The 21,876-nt window shown below is 48.7% G+C and overlaps 1 protein-coding gene and 1 pseudogene across 1 annotated transcript; both read right to left on the bottom strand.

Annotated features, from left to right (window-relative positions):
- Nucleotides 1-4,826: 4,826 nt before the first annotated feature.
- Nucleotides 4,827-11,648, bottom strand: LOC119309511 (annotated as a pseudogene).
- Nucleotides 11,649-13,549: 1,901 nt separating this feature from the next.
- Nucleotides 13,550-17,408, bottom strand: LOC119308915 (protein transport protein Sec61 subunit alpha-like). Its single transcript, XM_037585070.1, has 7 exons — nucleotides 17,254-17,408; nucleotides 16,014-16,361; nucleotides 15,588-15,815; nucleotides 15,141-15,495; nucleotides 14,927-15,051; nucleotides 14,715-14,850; nucleotides 13,550-14,114 (listed from the first exon to the last, which is right to left on the bottom strand). Exons 2-7 carry the CDS (start codon nucleotides 16,355-16,357, stop codon nucleotides 13,875-13,877), a joined length of 1,428 nt encoding a protein of 475 aa, XP_037440967.1. The 5' UTR covers nucleotides 16,358-16,361; nucleotides 17,254-17,408; the 3' UTR covers nucleotides 13,550-13,874.
- Nucleotides 17,409-21,876: the final 4,468 nt, after the last annotated feature.

Here is a 21,876-nt window from a genome sequence, read left to right on the forward strand (position 1 = left end):
CTATGACTATGAGATTATGCAACTCCCGTTTATCAGAGGAACACTTTGTGTGCTACCAAACGTCACAACGTAACTGGGTGATTATAAAGGAGCTCTACAGGTGTCTCCGAAGGTACATGTTGGGTTGGCGTATTTCGAGATTAGGATTTGTCACTCCGATTGTCGGAGAAGTATCTCTGGGCCCTCTCGGTAATACACATCACTTAAGCCTTGCAAGCATTGCAACTAATGAGTTAGTTGCGGAATGATGTATTATGGAACGAGTAAAGAAACTTGCCGGTAACGAGATTGAACTAGGTATTGAGATACCGACGATCGAATCTCGGGCAAGTAACATACCGATGACAAAGGGAACAACGTATGTTGTTATGCGGTCTGACCGATAAAGATCTTTGTAGAATATGTGGGAGCCAATATGAGCATCTAGGTTCCGCTATTGGTTATTGACCGGAGACATGTATCGGTCATGTCTACATTGTTCTCGAACCCGTAGGGTCCGCACGCTTAAGGTTTCGATGATAGTTATATTATGAGTTTATGAGCTTTGATGTACCGAAGGAGTTCGAAGTCCCGGATGAGATCGGGGATATGACGAGGAGTCTCTAAATGGTCGAGACGTAAAGATCGATATATTGGACGACTATATTCGGAGTTCGGAAATGTTCCGAGTGATTCGGGTATTTTTCGGAGTACCGGAGAGTTACGGGAATTCGCCGGGGAGAAGTATTGGGCCTTATTAGGCCATACGGGAAAGAGAGAGGGGCTGCCTAGGGCAGGCCGCGCCCCCCCCCCCCCCAAGGCCTAGTACGAATTGGACTAGGGGGAGTTGCGCCCCCTCCTTCCTTCCCTTCCCTCTCCCCCTTCCTTGACTCCTACTCCTACTACTTGGAAGGGGGGAAATCCTACTCCCGGTGGGAGTAGGACTCCTCAAGGGAGCGCCATAGGGGCCGGCCCTCTCCCCCTCCTCTCCTCCTTTATATACGGGGGCAGGGGGCACCCCATAGACACAACAACAATTGATCCATTGGATCTCTTAGCCGTGTGCCCCCTCCACCATAGTCCACGTCGATAATATCGTAGCAGTGCTTAGGCGAAGCCCTGCGACGGTAGAACATCAAGATCATCACCACGCCGTCGTGCTGACGGAACTCTCCCTCGACACTCGGCTGGATCGGAGTTCGAGGGATGTCATCGAGTTGAACGTGTGCTAGAACTCGGAGGTGACGTAGTTTTAGTGCTTGATCGGTCGGGCCTGAAGACGTACGACTACATCAACCGCATTGTGCTAACGCTTCCGCTTTCGGTCTACGAGGGTACGTTGACACACTCTCCCCTCCCGTTGCTATGCATCACCATGATTTTGCGTGTGCGTAGGAATTTTTTTGAAATTACTACGTTCCCAAACACATCCCCCCGACAGTAGTCTCTGAAGCTGTGAAGGCTCGTCGGCTTCAAGCGGGGGGCCTTCACAGTTTCACCCCCCAAGGAGACGGTAAATGTTGATGAAGCTTGCAACCGCTGGGTCCGGCAACACCCACTGTGTGCCGGCTTCCGGAAGCCGGATCGCGGCATCCCGGCATGGGCGGGAAACCGAAGAGTTCGTCGAATCTTGAAGGGGAAGGGACGCGCCCCCTTGGTTTTGGCGCGGGCACCACGTGGCGAATAGGAGCTGAAGAGGCCTCACAGGCCATGCGCGCGACGGGACGTAATAGCGGGCTGGGGCCCGCCACTTCGTGCCCTCGGCCCACGCGCCGGGATTTAATGTGGCGGCCGTGGACGGTTGCCCTTCTCGACGTAATTAATTTGTGCACGGATCATTCCCACACATCATGGGGAAGTGGGAAAGGTGGACGCAACTGATCCCACTTACCCACGTCCTTGTCGTGGTTATAAATCGAGGCAAGGGGCGGTGGAGATCACTCATGCACGCGCCTCCCACTTCCTTCTTCTCTCGCCCTTGCCTTGAGCTTGCCACCCACCGAAAGGCCGAGCACTGCCCAAACTGCCCTTCGTCCGCACCAGCTCTCTTCTGCCGCCATGCCGCATGCCCTAGCCAAGATCTAGAGATGGCGCCGCAGAAGGGCATGTGGGAGAGGTCAGAGGTCACCGACGCTGACATCCAGTATCTTCGCGACACCCGATGACTACCATCGGCGGAGGACGTAGCCGCACGTGCGCCCGGGGTGGAGAGGGAGCCTGTGTCGTAGGAGGGCGAGCATGTGGTCTTCCTTAGCCATTTCTACCGAGGGTTTGGCTTGCCTGCGAGTGACTTCTTCAGCGCCTTTCTCTCCTCCTTCGGGCTGCAGCCGCACCACCTAGGTGTGAACGCCGTGCTGCAGCTCTCAGGCTTCGTTACCCTCTGCGAGGGCTATCTCGGGTGGAGCCAGATGTGGATCTCTAGAGCCTCCTCTTCTTCCTCAAGCAACAGGGGGCAGAGGCCGAGGCCATGGCCGACTGCGGAGCCGTCGTCGTCTCGATCCGCCCCAATGGGGTGTTCCCCAAAATGCCCTTGGAGGATTCTGGCAAAAAGTGGCAGAACACCTTCTTCTACATGCATAATGTCGACGGGAGGGCCATCAACCTGCCCCCGTTCATCAACGAGCGGCCGGCCGCCAAGATGAACTGGGGCTACTTGCTCAAGAACCTGTCACAGGGGTTGGTGAATCTGCACAGCGGGATCCGAGAGATGTTGGCGCAGGAGGGGCTGAAGGGGACAGATATTGTCTCCGCCTTCATCGCGCGCCGTGTACTGCCACTGCAGCGTCGGTCGCACATCATCAGCCAGATGGGCAACTGCCGGTATCCCACCTGGATATCGTCTAGGAAGCTGTCGCTGGCGCAGGTCGCCGATCGCGTAAACGCCATCTCCAAGGCTGGCCTGACCAACGACTAGCGCTTTGGCAAGGCACCCTACAACGCCGAGTACCCAGCGCCAGCGGTTAGTCCTTGGTCTCCTTTCTTTGTCATGTCTCAACTTCTCCTTCGTCCTGACGCGATGAGGGAAGTGTTGTTCAACGTGATTCGGTCAACGTGTGACGGAACGAGGATGCAGGTACTGGGAGTCGAACGGGCCCGCTCGGAGGGGGCGGAATCGTTTGCCGAGAATCCCGAGTCAGTCGATGCCAAAGCCGGCGACGCACATCGCCCGGGTAAGTCTCCGTGCCCAGATCCCCTTTGGGACTAGTCGGATGATGACGCGGAGGTCCTAACGCACGCCAATGGTGTAGCGCCGCCGAGAGGAGACGCACTGTTGAACCCCCAAGGCGGCTGCGGAAGATGGCTGACGTCGGGTCGTTCTGCACGCTGGCTGCGGCAAGCCGAGTGCACGGGGAGGAGGATGTGGCGTCGAGGAAGCCGACCGCCAAGCACACGGCGGACCAGGCCATAGGCACAAGCTTGTCGCTAAGAAGAGGCACCGCACCATCCCGGAGGCGCCGGCAAGGCCGGTCATCTCGGCGGTGATTGGGTAAGTTCTTATTGCTGGCTCTGGCATGCTGTTGAGTCGTTCTTTTGTCTCATGCTTCACTTAGCGTGATCCAGGTCGCCGTTGGAGTTGGTGCTGGCAGCGACAAACGCCGTGTCTGGAGGCGGCTTCTCATTCTGGCGGACCCGGAGCAGCGCCATCGACCGGGATGAGGAGATGCCCAAGGAGGACCTCAGCCTGAACCCAGACGACACCGAGGGCCTGGCCTGGCGGGACCAGAACAGGGTCATGGAGGAGATGGAGGCGCAGCATCCCAGGCCTAGGCCAGGGCCGCAGAGGCGAGGGAGCGGGCCGTCGGGGAGCCGCCTTGGTCGGAGATGCTGGCAGGCATGGAGCCGGCGGGGACGGTTTTTGTGCCGCTGATGAAGGAGGAGTGCAACCCGGACAGTCAGGTGGAGGCGGCGGTGGGCGACAAGGAGGTCGTGGAGATCGACGATGACTCCCCACTACGGACCGACATGGTCGAGCGGGTGGAGGTGGAAGGCGACGGGAGGGGGGCTGCCATGGAGGGGGCGTCGCAGGGTGCGTCGGAAGGGACGCCGGTCGGCGTGCCAGAGCCGAGGCCGGCCGGCAAGGGGACGACGGGTGGTGAGCATGCCCTGGTGATCAGGCAGCCGCCAACCACGCCTGGTGGCGGCCCTGCCACCGGGTCGCTGCAGGCACGTGTCGGGTCGAGTGTGGCGGCCGTGTTCGGGATGTTGATGTAGGAGGAGGCGTCAATGGCCGCCGTGCGCTGGCATCTTCCGAGCGTGCAGAGAAGGTTCAGGCCTTCGCCCAGGCCGAGACAGAGCGGGCACGGGAGCTCGAGCGCTCCGTGTTCGTAAGTTTCTCTTCCATTGACTTTTTTCTTTTTCTTGTAGCTGGTTAGTGGGGGAGCACCAGCGCACACACTAGGTGTAGCCCCTGAGATTCAGGCCAACTACATAGTAGTTGGGTCAAATCATGAAATGCTTTGTCTTCTGTTGATCCTTTCCTTTCTTCAGCACATGGATGCCCTCCGAGTTGGCATCTACAACCGGCTCCTGGAGAAGCACCAGCAGGTCTTGGCATGGCTTGCCACCAAGGAGGCGCTCCGCCTCGCCGAAGGTACGTCCTACGTGCTCTTAGTGGGGGGGCGCTAGTGCACCCACTGGGTGTAGCCCCCGGGATTCGGGCCAACTACATAGTAGTTGGGTCAAATCTTAAAATGCTTTGTCTTTTCTTCCGTTGTCCTAACTTTGAGTTTTTGCCGCGCAGCTACCGCAACTGAGGTGCCGCCTTGTGGACTCAACTTGCTGAAGCCGGCCAACAGTATGACCATGCGGTCGCCGACGTCGGCAGGCTCCGGACCGAGGTAGAGCAGCTAAAGGTGGAGGTCGCCAAGGTGGTGGAGGCCCAGCAAGCTCTTGCCGAGGCTAACTAGCAGCCCGAACAGCTGGTTGGTGACAAGAGACGGCTTCAGGCTTAAGTGGAGCGCCTCGAGGCGAAGGCGGCCAAGGCGGCCGAGGCCCAGCTGGTGCTCGCCGAAGCCGGCCGGCAGCACGATCAGCTGGCCGACGACAAGGGCCAGCTCCAAGCCGAGGTGGAGCGCCTGAAGGCGGAGGCCGTCAAAGGCATCGGAAAACCCACCAGGCGGAGCTCCTCCGCCTCAAGGGGGAGCATGAGAAGGCGGCCGTCGATAAGCGCCGAGCTGGAGAAGGCGCTCGAAGCGCGAAACCGTGCCGGGGACTTGGAGCAGCACGGTACGTTGCTCGAAGCGCACCACCTGGACTAGACCTTCGCTAGTAAGTGCTTCTTTGTTGACTTTGTCGGGTTGTGAAGCCGGCTTTGCTTTTTTGTTGCTAACTGTTTTGCTTTTCTTCTTCACAAGGCACTTTTCGGAGACGCAGCGGCGGAGGAGGCCTTTCGTGTTCAACGGTCGCCCCAGGGGAACCCGGGCGTTGGGCTTGACCTGAACGTCGCCTGGAGTTTCTAGGAGATCATGAATGCCGCTGAGGCCCGCCTGCAGGTCTTAGGCAAGCAGATGGCGCGCGTATCCGAAGTCGGCGTGAGGATGACGGCGGCCCTCTGGCCTGGCGCCGTTGAGCCCACCAGCTTCACGCGGTTGTCGCGGTGGCTGGAAGCCGGGCCAGCGTGGCTTAACGCATGACGCGTCTCTGCCGCCTGTGCCGGCGCCGACGTGGCGCTAAGGTTTGTCATGTCCTGGTACCAAGACCTAGCGCTGGACCAGCCGGTGGCCCAACGAGCCGGCGCAGAACCCCAGCTGTAGGTGGAGGCGGGCCGGATCGCCGCCTGGTTGGCCTCGTTCGCGTTGCATGACGAGTGCATACAACGGTGGTGATGACGAAGAGGGCGAGGCCGGCGACGAGAGCGCACTGCCATGCGTGGTCGCTCCGGGGGCGTGTTGATGTCGGGGCCCCGAGTGCTACTAGAGAGACGGCAACGACGTCGCGGGCGATGATGGAGTCCGCGGCGAAGCCAGCAGCGTCCGCGCCAGCTGCGTGGATGACGCCATGCACGATGCGCTCGCCGAAGCAAGCGAAGGGCCTCGTATGGAACATGTCTTCGGCCAGCACCTCGAGCTGACCCACGGTGGGCACCAACTGTCGTGGTGGGTGCACGGCAGAAACCAAAGGATGGCTAAAGAGATGGACAGGCTCGAGCTCCAGAGGCGAGGTCGGCATGAGCGAGGAAGGGACGCAAGACATACCCAGGTTCGGGGCTAATAGGTGGGAACCCGAGGAACGAGTTCACGTCCGAGGGTGGCCCGTTCACGTCGTAGGATCGAATCGGGAGGGATAACTAGCTGCAAGCAGCCGGGATAACTAGCTTTATACCTGGCAAGGTTGGATGCAACTCATACGTTGGGGATGGCTGACCGAAGCTACAAGAACTCCAACCCATTGTCCGAACAATCGCAGAACCACAAACCGGGACTAATCCACGCAAAACGGCCGGAACCGTAGAGCACGAACTAGGAGGAACCAGAGTCTCCTTCTCACCAATCCGAATAAACTCACAAGAGCAAAGGTAGCAAGATCTCTCTGATCTCTCTAGCAGTCTTGCTGCATAAGCTTGTAGCTGAATGGTTTGACAAAAGGTCCTCTAGAGGATGGGGGAGATGGGGTTTTATAGCAGGGACAATCCCCCTTAGCAAGGTGTGAAAATGGTTTCAAAAATAAACAGGTTTGCATGGCTTCCTTGGGTGAATAAGCATTCAACTTTGGGAGTTGTTGGAGAGCTCCTTGAAAATTCGCGAAGTCTTGACAATCTGGACACCTTCCACGAGAATGACTAGTACTTTTGACTCACAACTCCAAATGATGTGAGGTTTTTTGTATTGGAAAGATAATTTGATGTAGCTTCTGTTAATGTACCCCTATGGTCCCGTCTCTCCATCACATGGGTGTGGCACACCAAAACATCGGAGGTAAAAACTGACAGCATCAGCTTCACTTGAGACTTGTTTTCTCCAAACTTATTTCTCCAAAGCAGTTGCTTAAAGAGCTCATTGGTTGTTGGATTGCTTCCATGTTATACCTAAGTTCAACCAACAATAATGGAGATGAAAGCATAGTTGTGTCATCAAGGTTACAAGGTAAATTTATGTTAGCATTCACCTGGTCACTTATTTGTTCGGCGTGACTTCTTGTGATTGGACCTATAATTGTTGGAGACTTGTCAATGGTTGTGGTGTCCTCATCATCCTCCCCCTCTTGAAAAGGAATCGTCCTCGACTCTGATGGTCCAAAGTATGGAGAGAGGTCAGATACATTGAAAGTAGGACTAACACCATAATCCATCGGAAGGTCAATCTTGTAGGCATTGTCATTGATCTTTGCAAGCACTTTGAATGGACCATCTCCACGTGGTTGCAACTTGCATTTGCGTTGATCCGGGAAACGATCCTTCCACAGGTGAACCCACACAAGATCACCTTCTTCAAACAACACCTTCTTTCTTTCCTTGTTTGCTCGTTTTGCGTATTGTTCAGTCATCTTCTCAATATTTTCCTTGGTCTTCTCATGAATTTTCTTCACGAAGTCAACATGCTTACTTGCATCAAGATTGTTTCGCTCCTGCAATGGTAAAGGCAAAAGATCTATGGGAGCAGCAGGTTTGAAATCATAAACAATTTCAAAAGGACAAAATTTAGTGGTCGAATGTACTGCCCTGTTGTATGCAAACTCCACATGGGGGAGACATTCTTCCCACATCTTCAAATTTTTCTTTAAAACTGCTCTCAGCATCATGGATAGCGTGCGGTTGACAACCTCAGTTTGTACATCCGTTTGTGGGTGGCATGTAGTGGAAAAGATAAGCTTTGTCCCTAGCTTTGCCCACAATGTTTTCCAAAAATAACTCAGAAACTTGGTGTCACGATCTGAAACAATAGTGCGTGGTACTCCATGTAGCCGCACGATTTCCCTGAAAAACAAATCGGCAATGAGTGAAGCATCATCGCTCTTATGACATGGGATAAAATTGGCCATCTTGCTAAACCTATCAACCACCACAAAAACTGAATCACTCCCCCTCTTAGTGCGTGGTAATCCAAGAACAAAATCCATAGAGATATCTCCCCAAGGTTTACTAGGAATTGATAAGGGCGTATAAAGTCCATGAGAGTTTAAGCGTGACTTAGCTTTGCGGCAAATCTCACAACGTAGTACGTAGCGCTCAACATCACGCCTCATCCTTGGCCAAAAGAAATGGTCAATCAGCACACTCTCATTTTTCCTTGCTCCAAAATGTCCCATGAGACCACCAGCATGAGCCTCCTGTAAAAGCAACAAACAAACAGAGCATTCTGGGATGCACAATTTGTTAGCTCGAAACAAAAATCCATCATGCAAGTGAAACTTTTCCCAACCTTTTCCCTCACTACACTTTGAGTGTGGTTCAGCAAAATATGGGCCATTCACATACAATTCTTTAATGCTTTGCAACCCAAGAATTTTAGTATCAAGTTGTGAGAGTAAAATATGGCGTCTAGACAAAGCATCGGCAACAACATTATCTTTTCCTTTCTTGTACTTGACAATATAGGGAAAAGATTCTATGAATTCACTCCATTTTGCATGTATATGGTTCAGTTTTTGTTGACCCCTAAGGTGCTTTAAAGATTCATGGTCGGAATGTATCACAAATTCTTTAGGCCACAAATAATGTTGCCATGTTTCCAAAGATCTCACGAGTGCATATAATTCTTTGTCATAAACTGAATAATTTAGAGTTGGACCACTTAGCTTCTCACTAAAATATGCAATAGGCCTACCTTCTTGCATTAGTACGCCTCCAATACCCACACCACTTGCATCACATTCAATTTCAAAAGTCTTACCAAAGTTGGGTAGTGCAAGCAATGGTGTAGATGTCAATTTTTCATTCAGCTCTTGGAAGGCATTCTCTTGTGCATTTGCCCACTTGAACGGAACATCCTTCTTGGTTAGCTCATTCATTGGGGCAGCAATGGTGCTGAAGTCCTTCACAAACCGACGGTAGAAACCAGCAAGGCCAAGAAAGCTTCGTACTTGGCTTACATTTTGCGGAGGCATCCACTCACGAATGGCCTTGACCTTCTCCTCATCTACTTCCACACCCTTGACCTGAAACAACAAAGCCAAGAAACACAACTTTTTCTATGCAAAATGTGCACTTCTCCTTGTTAGCATATAATTTCTCTTCCCTTAGGACAGCAAGCACACACTGAATGTGTTCAACATGTTCTTCCAAAGTTTTGCTATAAATCAGGATGTCACCAAGTAAACAACCACAAACTTGCCAATGAACATTCTAAGCACATGATTCATTAATCTCATGAAGGTACTAGGTTCATTTGTCAATCCAAATGGCATAACTAACCACTCACACAAACCAGATTTTGTTTTGAAAGCAGTTTTCCATTCATCACCCTCTCTCATTCTTATTTGGTGGTAGCCACTTCGCAAGTCAATTTTACAAAAGATGGTGGCACCACTAAGTTCATCAAGCCTAGGTATTGGGTGCCTATACCTCACGATGATGTTGTTAATAGGCTTACAATCACAACACATTCGGGAAGATCCATCTTTCTTTGGTACTAAAAGAACAGGTACAGCACAAGGAGAGAGACTTTCCCTTACATAACCTTTGTTTAGTAGGCCTTCAACTTGTCGCTGAATCTCCTTGGTTTCCTTCGGGTTTGTGCGGTATGGTGGTCGATTCGGCAATGGGGCCCCTGGGACCAAATCAATTTGGTGCTCAATGCCTCTTTGTGGTGGTAGCCCCGGTGGTATCTCCTCGGGGAACACATCTTCATACCCCTGCAAAATTTCAACAACAACGCTAGGAGTGGTAGAGGGTAATTCGTTAGTAGAAATAAAGTTGTCCTTGTACAAAAGTACAAAGAACACGGAGTTGGGTTCTCTCAACTCTCTCATGTCCCTTTTCCTAGCCATCATAACTAATCCTTGTTTTCCCATGTCTTGGTCAATTTAAGCTGTGGGGTTTTATTTGGCTTTGGATTCTCTCGCTCACTATGTTGGTGGATGTCACTCAAGTGTTTCTCGCTCACTCTCTCTTTCTTTTTCAGATCATCCATCAATATTTCTTCGAGTGTCAAAGGGAGCAAAGATATGCGCTCTCCCTCGTATTGGAATGAGAGACGATTAGTACGGCCGCTGATTTGCACATCATGATCATACAACCAAGGTCTTCCCAACAGCAATTGGCATGCTTGCATTGGCACCGCGTCACATTCCACTTGATCTCGATACTTCCCAATGAAAAACGGAATGGTGAGTATGTTGCTTACTCGAAGTGTACCACAATCATTGAGCCATTGCATCTTATATGGACTTGGGTGCCTTCTTTGTTTCATTCCCAATTTCTCTACCAAATCTGAACTTGCAATGTTGTTGCAGCTGCCATTGTCAACAATAATTCTGCAAACCTTGTCCTTGATGGTGCCACGAGTGTGAAAAATATTATGTCGCTGCCCTTTCTCTCCTCTAGCTGCACTGAAACTAAGCACACGACGGGAAACAAAGCAATCTCCCATGTCGGCCTAAATATCACAACCACTCTTATCGCCCTCTTCATCCTCATGATCACCCAATGCTCCATTATCTTCGTGCTCACTCTCAGATTCCCATTCACCTTGTTCATTCGCAAAGAGAACTCTCTTGTTTCGACATTCAGAAGAAATGTGACCATGCCCTTTGCACTTCCAACACTCAATATCTCGGCTTCGAGATGATGGTACTGCCGTGGGGTTAGAAGTACTTCCAGTAGCATAAGGAGCACGCTTATCAACATTCCTAGGAGCCGGTGATGATGCAGATGAAGCCGCTGTTCGTCGGGTGGTGGTAGGGTGTGAAGTATGCTGAAACTGAGAACCACCATGAGAGACACTTGGCTGCGACCTTTGCCATGGTGTGATGGTGCGGCTATGAGATATCCGTCCATGACCACTCCGCTGCACCTTCCTCTGTGCGCTTTGCTTGCTCCAAAATATCTTGTAGAGTGTTATAGGAAAACATATCCACAAAATCTGAAATTTCATTGTTGAGACCATGCAGAAATCTTGCCATCTTTGACTCCTCATCTTCATGAATACGAGCACGAACCAGCAACAATTCCATCTCTTTGTAGTACTCATCCACCATGCGCGTACCTTGACTGAGGCGTTGCAATCTATTTCGGAGATCTCTTTGATATTGCGAAGGAACAAACCTTCGCCTCATGGCTTGTTTCATCTCTTGCCAAGTGTCAATGTGGTCACGGCCTAGCAGGAGATGATTTTCTTGGAGTTGATTCCACCAAGTGAGTGTGTAACCAGAAAACTCAACACAAGCAAGGTTGATTCTCTTTGGATCAGCAATGTTATGGATACGAAAAATCTGATCACACTGCTCTTCCCAATCAAAATATGCATCGGGGTCTTCCTTTCCTGTGAACTTGGGGACGTGCAACTTGATTCTTGCCATGTCATCTCGATCATGACGTTCTGCACGATGCTCATCTTCAGCAGCACGATGGTATGGAACACCATCATAATCATCTCCATGACCACGAGCAACACGCTCATGAGGGTCATAGTAGTGCCCACGAGGACCATGACCTCGCCCTCGAAGTTGTCCTCCTCGCTGCCCTCCATGAGCAGCAGCACCATGCCCACGAGCAGCAGCCACATGTCCACCATGGTTGTTGTTATCATCCTCCAAGTCACCATCCACAGCAGCATGCACGGAATTTTCATCCCCAACTTCCTCAAGTGGGTCAATAGGGTGTTGTCGGTGTCGAACCTTATCGCCACCTGCTGGAGGTCGCTCGTGAAACATCCTTCCAAGGTCTCGAACCATGTTCTGTAATCATCAGAGGTAAAAACTGATAGCATCAGCTTCACTTGAGACTTTTTTCTCCAAACTTATTCCTCCAAAGCAGTTGCTTCAAGAGCTCATTGGTTGTTGGATTGCTTCCATGTTATACCTAAGTTCAACCAACAATAATGGAGATGAAAGCATAGTTGTGTCATCAAGGTTACAAGGTAAATTTAAGTTATCGTTCACCTGGTCACTTATTTGTTTGGCTCGACTTCTTGTGATTGGACCTATAATTGTTGGAGACTTGTCAATGGTTGTGGTGTCCTCATCAGGGGCTCTCCGGAGAGATAACACCCCTAGTCCTGTCGAGTGTGGTTTATATGTGGATATTACAAGCTTGCTCCCATAGCTGTTTGGGGGAGGAAGGAAGGCAGGCCAGGGCTTAGGCTGCTCCTTCTCCTTGCGTATGTGTGTATTTTACTGATGGTCGACCCTTGGCACGAAGGCCCCTAAGGGGTTTTATAGGTCAACCCCCTTCTCCTTGCGTATGTGTGTATTCTACTGATGGTCGACCTTTGGCACGGAGGCCCCTAGGGGGTTTCATAGGTCAATCTCCCAGGGTTACAATGGTAAAGTTACATGGGTGCGGGGCCAGGATGTCAGCATTTGGGAAGCCGGTGCTGGGGACCACCTGGTGCCAGGATTCGCCGGGTTCCGTGGGCGCGGGCCCCGTGTGTCAGGGGGCGCTGTTCTTGTCTTGCATCACAGAGTGGTTGTGGCACGTCACCTGGTCGCCATCGGCTTGCTTCAGCAGGACGAGGGATGCACTGTTGCCATGCCGGCCCTGGTCAGCGGAGTAGGTGGACCATTGTTGCCACGCTCCTGCCGGTCAGTGGGGTAGGTGGGCCACTGTAGGCACGCCTTACCGGTCAGCAGGGTTGGTGGGCCACTGTAGCCATGCTCATCTCCTTTACGAGGACTTGATTCGTCGTACGCCCCAGATGGGACGGGAGCTGGCCCGTGACCGGGTTGAGAGGCGCACTGTGGTGGCGCTTGCTTGTGGTTGAAGTCTTAGTTCAGCGGGGCCGGCCGGATTGAGGAACCCGGCCAAGGACGAGCCTAATTGAGGGGCGACGCCGGTCCCAATATTTTTGAAATGGATCCGGGTTCCTTTGCATGCCCGGTGTTCATCCCCCACAAGTACGACGCAAGAAGGCATCAAAGTTGCTTTTAAAACAAGTCATCACAACATATACTCCATAGTTGTATTATTAAGCAACGGCAAATAACATTGATCAAAGGGACTATGCATGGTTCAAAAGTTATAGCTTTTTTGTAAATCAGATGGAATAAAATAGGATGGCATCAAAGCCCGATCTTCCTTTTCTCGATCGGGTGTGCGCTCACTTCTTTCAAATAATGCAGCGGCGTTTTAAATGTATTTAGTCTGTTTAACCTTAGAAAAATGTCTCATATAATCTACACAAGGATTTTTCATTTCTTCCGTCCACACGTCATCAAACGAACACCAGCCAGAATTCGTTCACCTCAATATGAACACGTTATTACTTCTGAGCAAACTCATTCAACATGCACACGCAGAGTACTATGAGACTGGGTCAGGCATTTTTGTTCTACTCCCTCCGTTCCTAAATATAAGTCGTTGGGGAGTGTAAAACTGAACTCCCCCAACGACTTATATTCAGGAACATAGGTAATACAAAAGACACAAAAACCTACTCGACAGTTGAAAGTATCGGAGAGATTAACAAGGGTCGCAGGCAAGAAAAACATATACCAGCTCAAGATGACTAAATTGGTCCCAAAACATTCAGTTGCTATATAGTCAAAAACATGAGAAGTCTACGGAAGATGACAGGTGACGGCCACGCCCGTGCTTGGACCGGTCCACCACCATAACTGGCCTGAAGAACACACGCAGCATCTACAGATTTCTCAACTGTAAATAAGTCGGGGTAACCTAAACAGAATTTAATCTCCGGTTACAACCACAACAGCCAGCCAGCCAAGCAGTGCTGCGACTGTCTAGAAAGACTCAAGCTGTGCTGTAGCCATAACATGCTCCCAAAGCTATCATGTATCAATCAAAACCCGAAGAAACCAAGCTCTGTCGCCCTCTCCTTCTCGAAGGTCTCAAAGTACTGGTATATGATGGTAACAGCCAACAGAATACCGGTTCCTGAACCAATTGCGCCCATGAAATCAGCGAGAACAGTCAATGCGCCGATGCACACTCCACCAAATGCAGCGGCAGTAGGGATGTATCTGTTCAGTTCCTTCTGCAGGTTTGACTCACGATGGCCTGGCATCACCATTTGTTGTTCCTGTTGGATTGCCAAGAATTAAATTAAGTTACAGTAGGCTCTTGCGTAACAGTCTTTGCAAGTTGAAACTAAGTCAACAAAAACAGCTAATGAATCACCCCAATTTAACACTTCAATATTACAGCTAAATAATTACTGTGTAGCCATTGATGTCCCAACATCATGCTTTCCAAGAACCCTACAAAGAACAAACTAGTTGCATACACAGATAATGATGATGTTTTCTGACAGCATGTCATCCTAGTTAAACACTTCCACATTACACATAAGAAGTACTGCTGGTGCCCCAACATCAGGCTGGATTTTATAAACATCTTATGAGAGACAAACAAGTTCTAGAAACAGATAATAATGTTTTATGAATGGATCCTATACCAAAACAATTGAGGTTTAGACTGGAAGAGATGAAATTGCATGGCCGTTTGTACAAATCTTTGGTGATTTGCACCAATTTCAGAATTGGACAGCTTGGTACCCCACGTGAAAGCAGTCACATATGAATCAAATCAATATTTTCCACAAAAGGAGCTGTGAGACATGCTATATGTAACAAGAAAGAGTAACCAGACAGGACAAATACTGCATATGCATCGTTTGTACCTTCAGCTGCTTCGCAACATCCTTGGCTGATGAACCAGAGACTTCAATCCATGTTTTTGAGAAGAGAGCACATGCTGACAGCATGAAGACCACATAGAACAATGCATGGAATGGATTCGCCAGAATATCAGCCATACTGCAGATTCCATCAAAGGGTAAGTATACTGAACAGTATTTTCTTGACCAAGGAGTGACAAGAAATCAATATTCACCTTGATGGTGCAGTTACATAGTAAGCAAGACCACCAACAGGGATAGAATGGCCAGAATATTCAGATTCTTTCCATATACCGAGAAGGTTAACCAGAAAGTTTCCACTGTACTTCCTGTAGAGAAGCTGCACCAACAATGAAAACGGTCAGCACCTAAACATGCATGCAAATGCTCACCCTATAGCTATTATAGATCTGGAACTGCAGCCCATACCTGGGATATGAAATACAGGTTGGTAATAAGGGCAGAGTGCAGAATGATGGGCATGTTGGAAGTGTAGAACAGCTTAATTGGGTATGAACCTTGCTGCCCACGAGCATTCTTTGACCTCACTGGAAGCACAACGCGGAAGCCTTGGAAATAGATAACTATGAGAAAGACCAGGACAGTAGCAAGCAAATTGGTCACATTTGGCAGATTCTGACGGTAGAAAGCTTCTCGTAGGGCACGGACTTTGTCTGATCGAGTAATCAACAGATGGAACAATGCAATGACAGCCCCTTCAAATTCAGCACCACGTCCACTGTTGATGGTGGTAGGGCTGAATGCCTTCCAAATGATATTCTCACTACATAAGATCAAATCTACCATAAGCCAACTAGCAACAGAGTAGCAGCACATCAATCAACAAGTAACAAAAATAAAGCTCAATATGCTTACCAGATATTGGTAGCAATGAAGAGAGAAATGCCAGAACCCAAACCATAGCCTTTCTGGAGAAGTTCATCTAGACAGATGACAATGATGCCAGCAAAGAAAAGCTGAAGTATGATGAGAATGGCATTTCCAGTTCCAAGTTGGCTCACACTGCCATACATTCCAGACAGAACATATGCCACAGCTTCCCCAATGGCAATCAGGATACCCAGCAATTTCTGTGCACCATTCCTGAGTAAATAAGTACAACATCAACACAATATTGCTGGAGATACAACATATGAATAAGCAAGCTTTACGATTTTCATTGGTCATTCACTGCACAAATGATAAACTACATATACATGAGACCATGAACAGAATACTTATCAACATTAACTTTAGAAAGGAAAGTAACAACGAGATTCTGCTATTTTCGCAAATACTTACAGCAGAGCACGATCCTCTCTCACACTGTTGTCAACTTCAATAATCTTGGATCCCACTAGAAGTTGCATAACCATTCCAGATGTCACAATTGGGGTAATACCCAGTTCCATGACAGTACCACGGTTTGATGCAAGAATAACACGCATCCAGTAGAAAGGATCAGCTCCAGTGGTTGAATGGATGCCATAGAGCGGGAGCTGACTGCACACCAGGAAAATGAAGAGAGAAATGACGGTGTAGATCACTTTTTCTCTAAATGGTATTTTCCTGTCAGCACTCTGCACTTCCGGCAAGAAAGCCAAGAAGGGCCTGACAAGATGCAGCACCCGAAAGCCGCCAGCCATCTTCCTGGTCCCACAAAAGAAAATAGATCAGCATTATGTACAATGCACATGACAATCTTAAACATTATAAAGAACAAAGTAAACTTCACAGCAATTCCCATTTCGCGCATTATTCCCTAAGTCATGGTTGCGATCAGGTTGATGAACCAATTTGGCTGAAACAGACATGAACATACCCAGATATTGACAAGCAGACAAAAGAATAAAATGAAAACCGCAGATTTCTTGCTCAGCTGCATCAATTTGCAACCAGACAAGATACTGCACATATGCATCACAATTAAACGGAAAACTTGTACTTTTATTAATGCCTGACAGCTACAATTCTGTTCAAAAAATGAAACCAGGCGGCCTATCCAGAAAGTAACCAAATTAGACCGCTCAGACAATTTTCTAGTAACATTAATTGGGTCCATCAGCTTGGATCCGGGAGCAATTTAGCTAGCGTCGATTCAAAACTAAGCGACCAGATAGCTGCCCCAACTCTTGGCTTAAAGCCATATCAAATGCACCAGAATAGGAAACTGTGCGACCCTGGGATCAAGCACAGATCCACCGACGAAACGTCGCCAGGACATCATTCCCATCCGCCTAAAACCGCCGCCAATTAACGACTCCGGCGAACGTCGCAGCCATGCAACGGTCTCGGAATCCTAGGCTCGCATGGATCTGGACGCCTCACCTACCTAGCTAGCACGTAAACCAGCCGCATGAACAAACACGAGTCGACACACACACACACAAGGCGCATCGCTACGCGGATTTCGACACGGATCAGGCAGGAAACAGCAACATGCGACACAGATCTGCGGCAGCGGCACGGGAATCGGGGGCAAAGGACGGACCACCGGATCGCCTCGAGATCCGGGGGTGGCGGAGGGAGGCAGCGGGATTACCTGGCCGGGGACGCCGCCGGCGAGGTGGGCGGGGGCTTCGCCGCGGGCTGGCGAGGGCGTCGAACCCTAGGAGGGGAGGACGGAGAGGGGCGAGGAGAGAGAGCTACGGGAAGAGAGGAGGGAAGAGAGAGGTGGGTAATTAATAGCGGGGAACTGAGAGATCTGGAGGGAGAGATGAGGATGGGGACGACGCGAGCGGTGTCACGGTCCCTGCGCGCTGGGGCCGGGCGAGGGCGGGAGGGCGAGGAGCCGTCCGATCTGGAACGAGCGGCGGATGATGGGTCTCTGTGACGTGGAACCGAGGACGCAGAAGCCACGTCAACCAGAATGGCTCGCTGAGTCGCAGGCTAGTGATGAGCGAACCGGTCCCCGGGCAGCCGCAACTTGTCCTCCCGTGGGAAAACATGAAATGAAATCCAAGATATGGGAACTTTGCTGGCCTTCCACGGAAAAATAATTTAGTTTGGGCTACTTTTAAACATATCAAATTTGAATGCAATTCACCACATAAACATACTGTATCCAGTAAGATATGAATATCAATTCTTTGTAACGATAGAGAGAGACCCTCCATGCAAGCACGAAACTCGACCTCCATAGCATCTCTACAACAAAGAAGCTCTCTACAAGAAGAGAAGATAATAGGGCTTGTGTTGTCTCGAAGTATCATTCCTGCTTCCCTCTCCCATCTAACGACCAAGATCCGCCGGTGTTTAATTTTACACATCCATCCATACCATTTGAAGAGAGGTTCAACCAACGCAGTAGCAGATCTAGGGATCGCACCATCATATAAAATAATCCCCTTGCCTTTGACTGGGTCACAAATGGAATTTTGGGCAATACTAATAAGATGAGCCAGGTAGCCATAGAAAAACCTTTTAGACACCTCCAATGGTGGTGGTTGTATATGTTGAACAACTTCAAATTTAAAATGCTACTCAGCAATCATATACTAGCATTAGATTGTTTGAACATTCATGATTATGGAATTATTTTGTTTGAAATAAATACCTATGTTTAAGAATTTATGCTCTATTCATTCAATACTTCACTCTTTAGAAGATCTTTTTTTTTTGCATTTGGATTATCTACCACATATATAAATGCCCTATCCTATCCATTTGGAAATCTTGGTTCAGCTGCTTCAATATCGTACCCAAGATGTCCCGTCTTTTGCATTTATTGCGATTCTTTCTCAACTACTATTTGAATTGGACTACTTTCATTACTTCAAGAAATCCATTTTATTTTTAAAAAGAAAAAAAGATTGTTTCAATTCCTATATAACTCTTGTGTATCAGAATATTCTTTTTATTGTCGGCCAGAAAACAATGAAATATATCCATTTGAGCAATTAAATGGAAAGCGGGTGCCCGATTAAACGAAAGGTAACTTTGAACGTCTCTACTATTTTAAACATCTCCGCGTATGGCTTTTGCGTTGAGGTCCACCACTGCAAAAATAATGTCTTCTTAAGTACCACCGAAGCTAATACACAGTCAACAAATAAAAGAAAAGACAATTATATGACTCCAACCATCATGTCGTACCATGACTCCCAAGTCAAGATAAAATATTACGACATGCATCTCATACAAACGTGTTGATTAAACGAAGGCTTATATCACATCACATGCAAACCTCTTGCAGAAACAAGCTAGTCACATGTAATCAATTTTGCTGATTACCTTGGCTGTTGTGGTTGAGTGAGTAAAAATTTACTGTTCTACACAACCATAAGCATAACACTTCACGTTGTTGTTTCCACATGCGGGGTGTATGAAACATGAGACTATTAAAAATCCGAGCTTCATACTAAACTTCGTCATTACTCATGACCCCATGCACATTCAAAATCTACAAGCCCTTCTTCATTTATAAAGCTTTTCTTTCTCAACTATGAATGAAGCTGAAGTATTTGAAGCTTAACTATGGATGCTAGACCTTATCAAGCCAGACCTTTGTAAAAAGTTCATCCATGTTGTAAGATCAAAACCTCACAAAATTAGAAGGGTTACGAGACATGAATGTCCGATAGTTAGATGATGTAGGGTAGAGACCCTAGGGTTCCCAATATTTCACACTAGGAGGTGGAGAAGGTTTTTTTTGCATGATAATACGTGTCTCATTCATATTATAAAAGTTAAAGTACAAGTCATGTAAGGACCGATATGACAGAACTGAAAAGAATCTCTGAGCTTGAGACCAATGCCCGTCACCTGCCTCCGGCACCACCACAACAGCCACCGAAGAAAAAAGAATGACGGATCACCTCCTCACCCGAGCTCGACATGGCTCCATTGTTGACATGCAACTTTGTGGACCTCCAAGGTGGCTCACCAAAATTGAAGCCATTATCGTTGAACAAATTAGACCGGGGCAACACCCCGGACACGCCATCGAACTCCAAATCTGGCCCCCCACCACGACTAAGACGCCAAAGGAGGAAACCATACCTCCCATCCATCAACCATGAACACAGCATACGTTCCGTCTTCCATATGTCATCAATCCGACCACAATCTTCATCAGCTCCTAAACTACCCTCCAAGCTCCGTGCCAACGTTGGCGCGGACGTCGTTGCGGCGGAGCCCGAGGAAACATGTCCACCATGAGGATGCCATCGCCACACCATCCTTACTTGAACAGGCTGGTTTCCAAAAACATCTCCAACCATAGGGTCGATCGCCTTGTTGGGGAAGGATCTGAAGAATCTTTATTCAGCGTCGCCATCACCGCTGCCGAAGTCAGGACGATGAACAACATAAAAATGAAGGCACTTTAGCTGAAAACTATCCACGCACGTGGATCCGACAACCCCCCTCACCACTGATGATCGAGGTCGTCGGCAGAGGGAGCCGCCATAGGACGGCGATGGAGGAACTCTCCATGGGAGAGATGTTGGCGAGATCACCCTTTTTATTCCAGAGGAAGAAAGAAAGACTCGTGGGTACATCAAAGACAACTTGGCAAGTGCAAACAGAGAAGATGAACACAAGAAGAATAACAAGAGAAACACTCAAGACAATAACACAATTCACACATTCACTAGCTCCATAAATCCCATGCAAGCACATGGATCCACAAACGACAAAAGAAAGCAAGTAAAGAGGCGGGGTTCATCTCAAATCCTAGGGGAGATGAGGCCTTGGAGGGGATGGTTCTTCCCAATCCTCTAGGAGATGTGGGGACTTAAATCCATGGAGGATCTTCCCTAAAAGGGGCCTTGAATCCACTAGAGGTCTTCTCCAATTGAGGTCTTGGTCCCCAATGGAGTAGGTAAAGGAGAAAATCTCTCTCTAGTTTATCCCATATGCTTTACTAACCCCGATTCATCCAAGTGATGGGGAATATATAGTCTAGTGGGGCAGAGAGGGATACATGGTCCGAAACCCGAGTGGCTGCACGTGGGCAGTGCCGGATGTCTGGTGTTCATCTGATGTCCGGTGGCTTCGGAGGGACCAGATGTTCGGTGGCTTGTGAGGGACAGGATGTTTGGAGACCTTCACACTTATGGTAATTGATATGTCTCCAACGTATTTATAATTTTTATTGTTCCATGTTGTTATATTATCATTCTTGGATGTTTTACAATCATTTTATAGCAACTTTATATCATTTTTTAGGACTAACCCGTTGACATAGTGCCCAGTGCGAGTTGCTATTTTTTGTTTGTCTTTTAAAATCAATACCAAACGGAGTCCAAACGCAGGAAACTTTTTTGAGAATTTTTCTGGGCCAGAAGACACAGAATGGGCCAAAGAAGTACTAGAGGGGTGCCCCGAGGGGGGCACAACCCACTTGGGCGTGCCTGGGGGCCCAGGCGCGCCTTGGTGGGTTGTGCCCACCTCGGTGGCCTGCCGCCTCTTTGCTCTATAAATACCCCAATATTCCAAACACCACAGGGGAGTCGACGAAACACAATTCCAGCCGCCGCAAGTTCCAGAAACCACAGATCCAATCTAGACACCATCACGGTGGGGGTCATCATCCTCATTGGTGCCTCTTCGATGATGCGTGAGTAGTTCATTGTAGACCTACGGGTCCTTAGTTAGTAGCTAGATGACTTCCTCTCACTCTTTTGATTCTCAATACAATGGTCTCTTGGAGATCTACTTGATGTAACTCTTTTTGCGGTGTGTTTGTTGGGATCCGATGAACTTTGAGTTTATGATCAGATATATGTTTTTATCCATGGAAGTTTTTTAAGTCTTTTGATCCCTTATATGAATGATTACTTATAGCCTCGTATTTCTTCTTTGAATCTTTGGTTTAGTTAGGTCGACTAGATCGGTTTTTCTTGCCATGGGAAGAGGTGCTTTGTGATGGGTTCGATTTTGCGATGCTCAATCCCAATGACAAGGGTAAATGACACGTATGTATCATTGCTATTAAGGATAGCAAGATAGGGTCTATTTCAACATGAATAGATCTTGTCTACATCATGGCATCGTTCTTATTGCATTATTATGTTTCTTCATGAACTTAATACACTAGATACATGCTGGATAGCGGTCGATGTGTGGAGTAATAGTAGTAGATGCAAGCAGGAGTCGGTCTACTAATCTTGGACATGATGCCTATATGATGATCATTGCCTGGATATCGTCATAATTATTT

Source organism: Triticum dicoccoides, chromosome 5B (genome assembly GCF_002162155.2).
Source record: "Triticum dicoccoides isolate Atlit2015 ecotype Zavitan chromosome 5B, WEW_v2.0, whole genome shotgun sequence".
NCBI classification, from domain to species: domain Eukaryota; kingdom Viridiplantae; phylum Streptophyta; class Magnoliopsida; order Poales; family Poaceae; genus Triticum; species Triticum dicoccoides.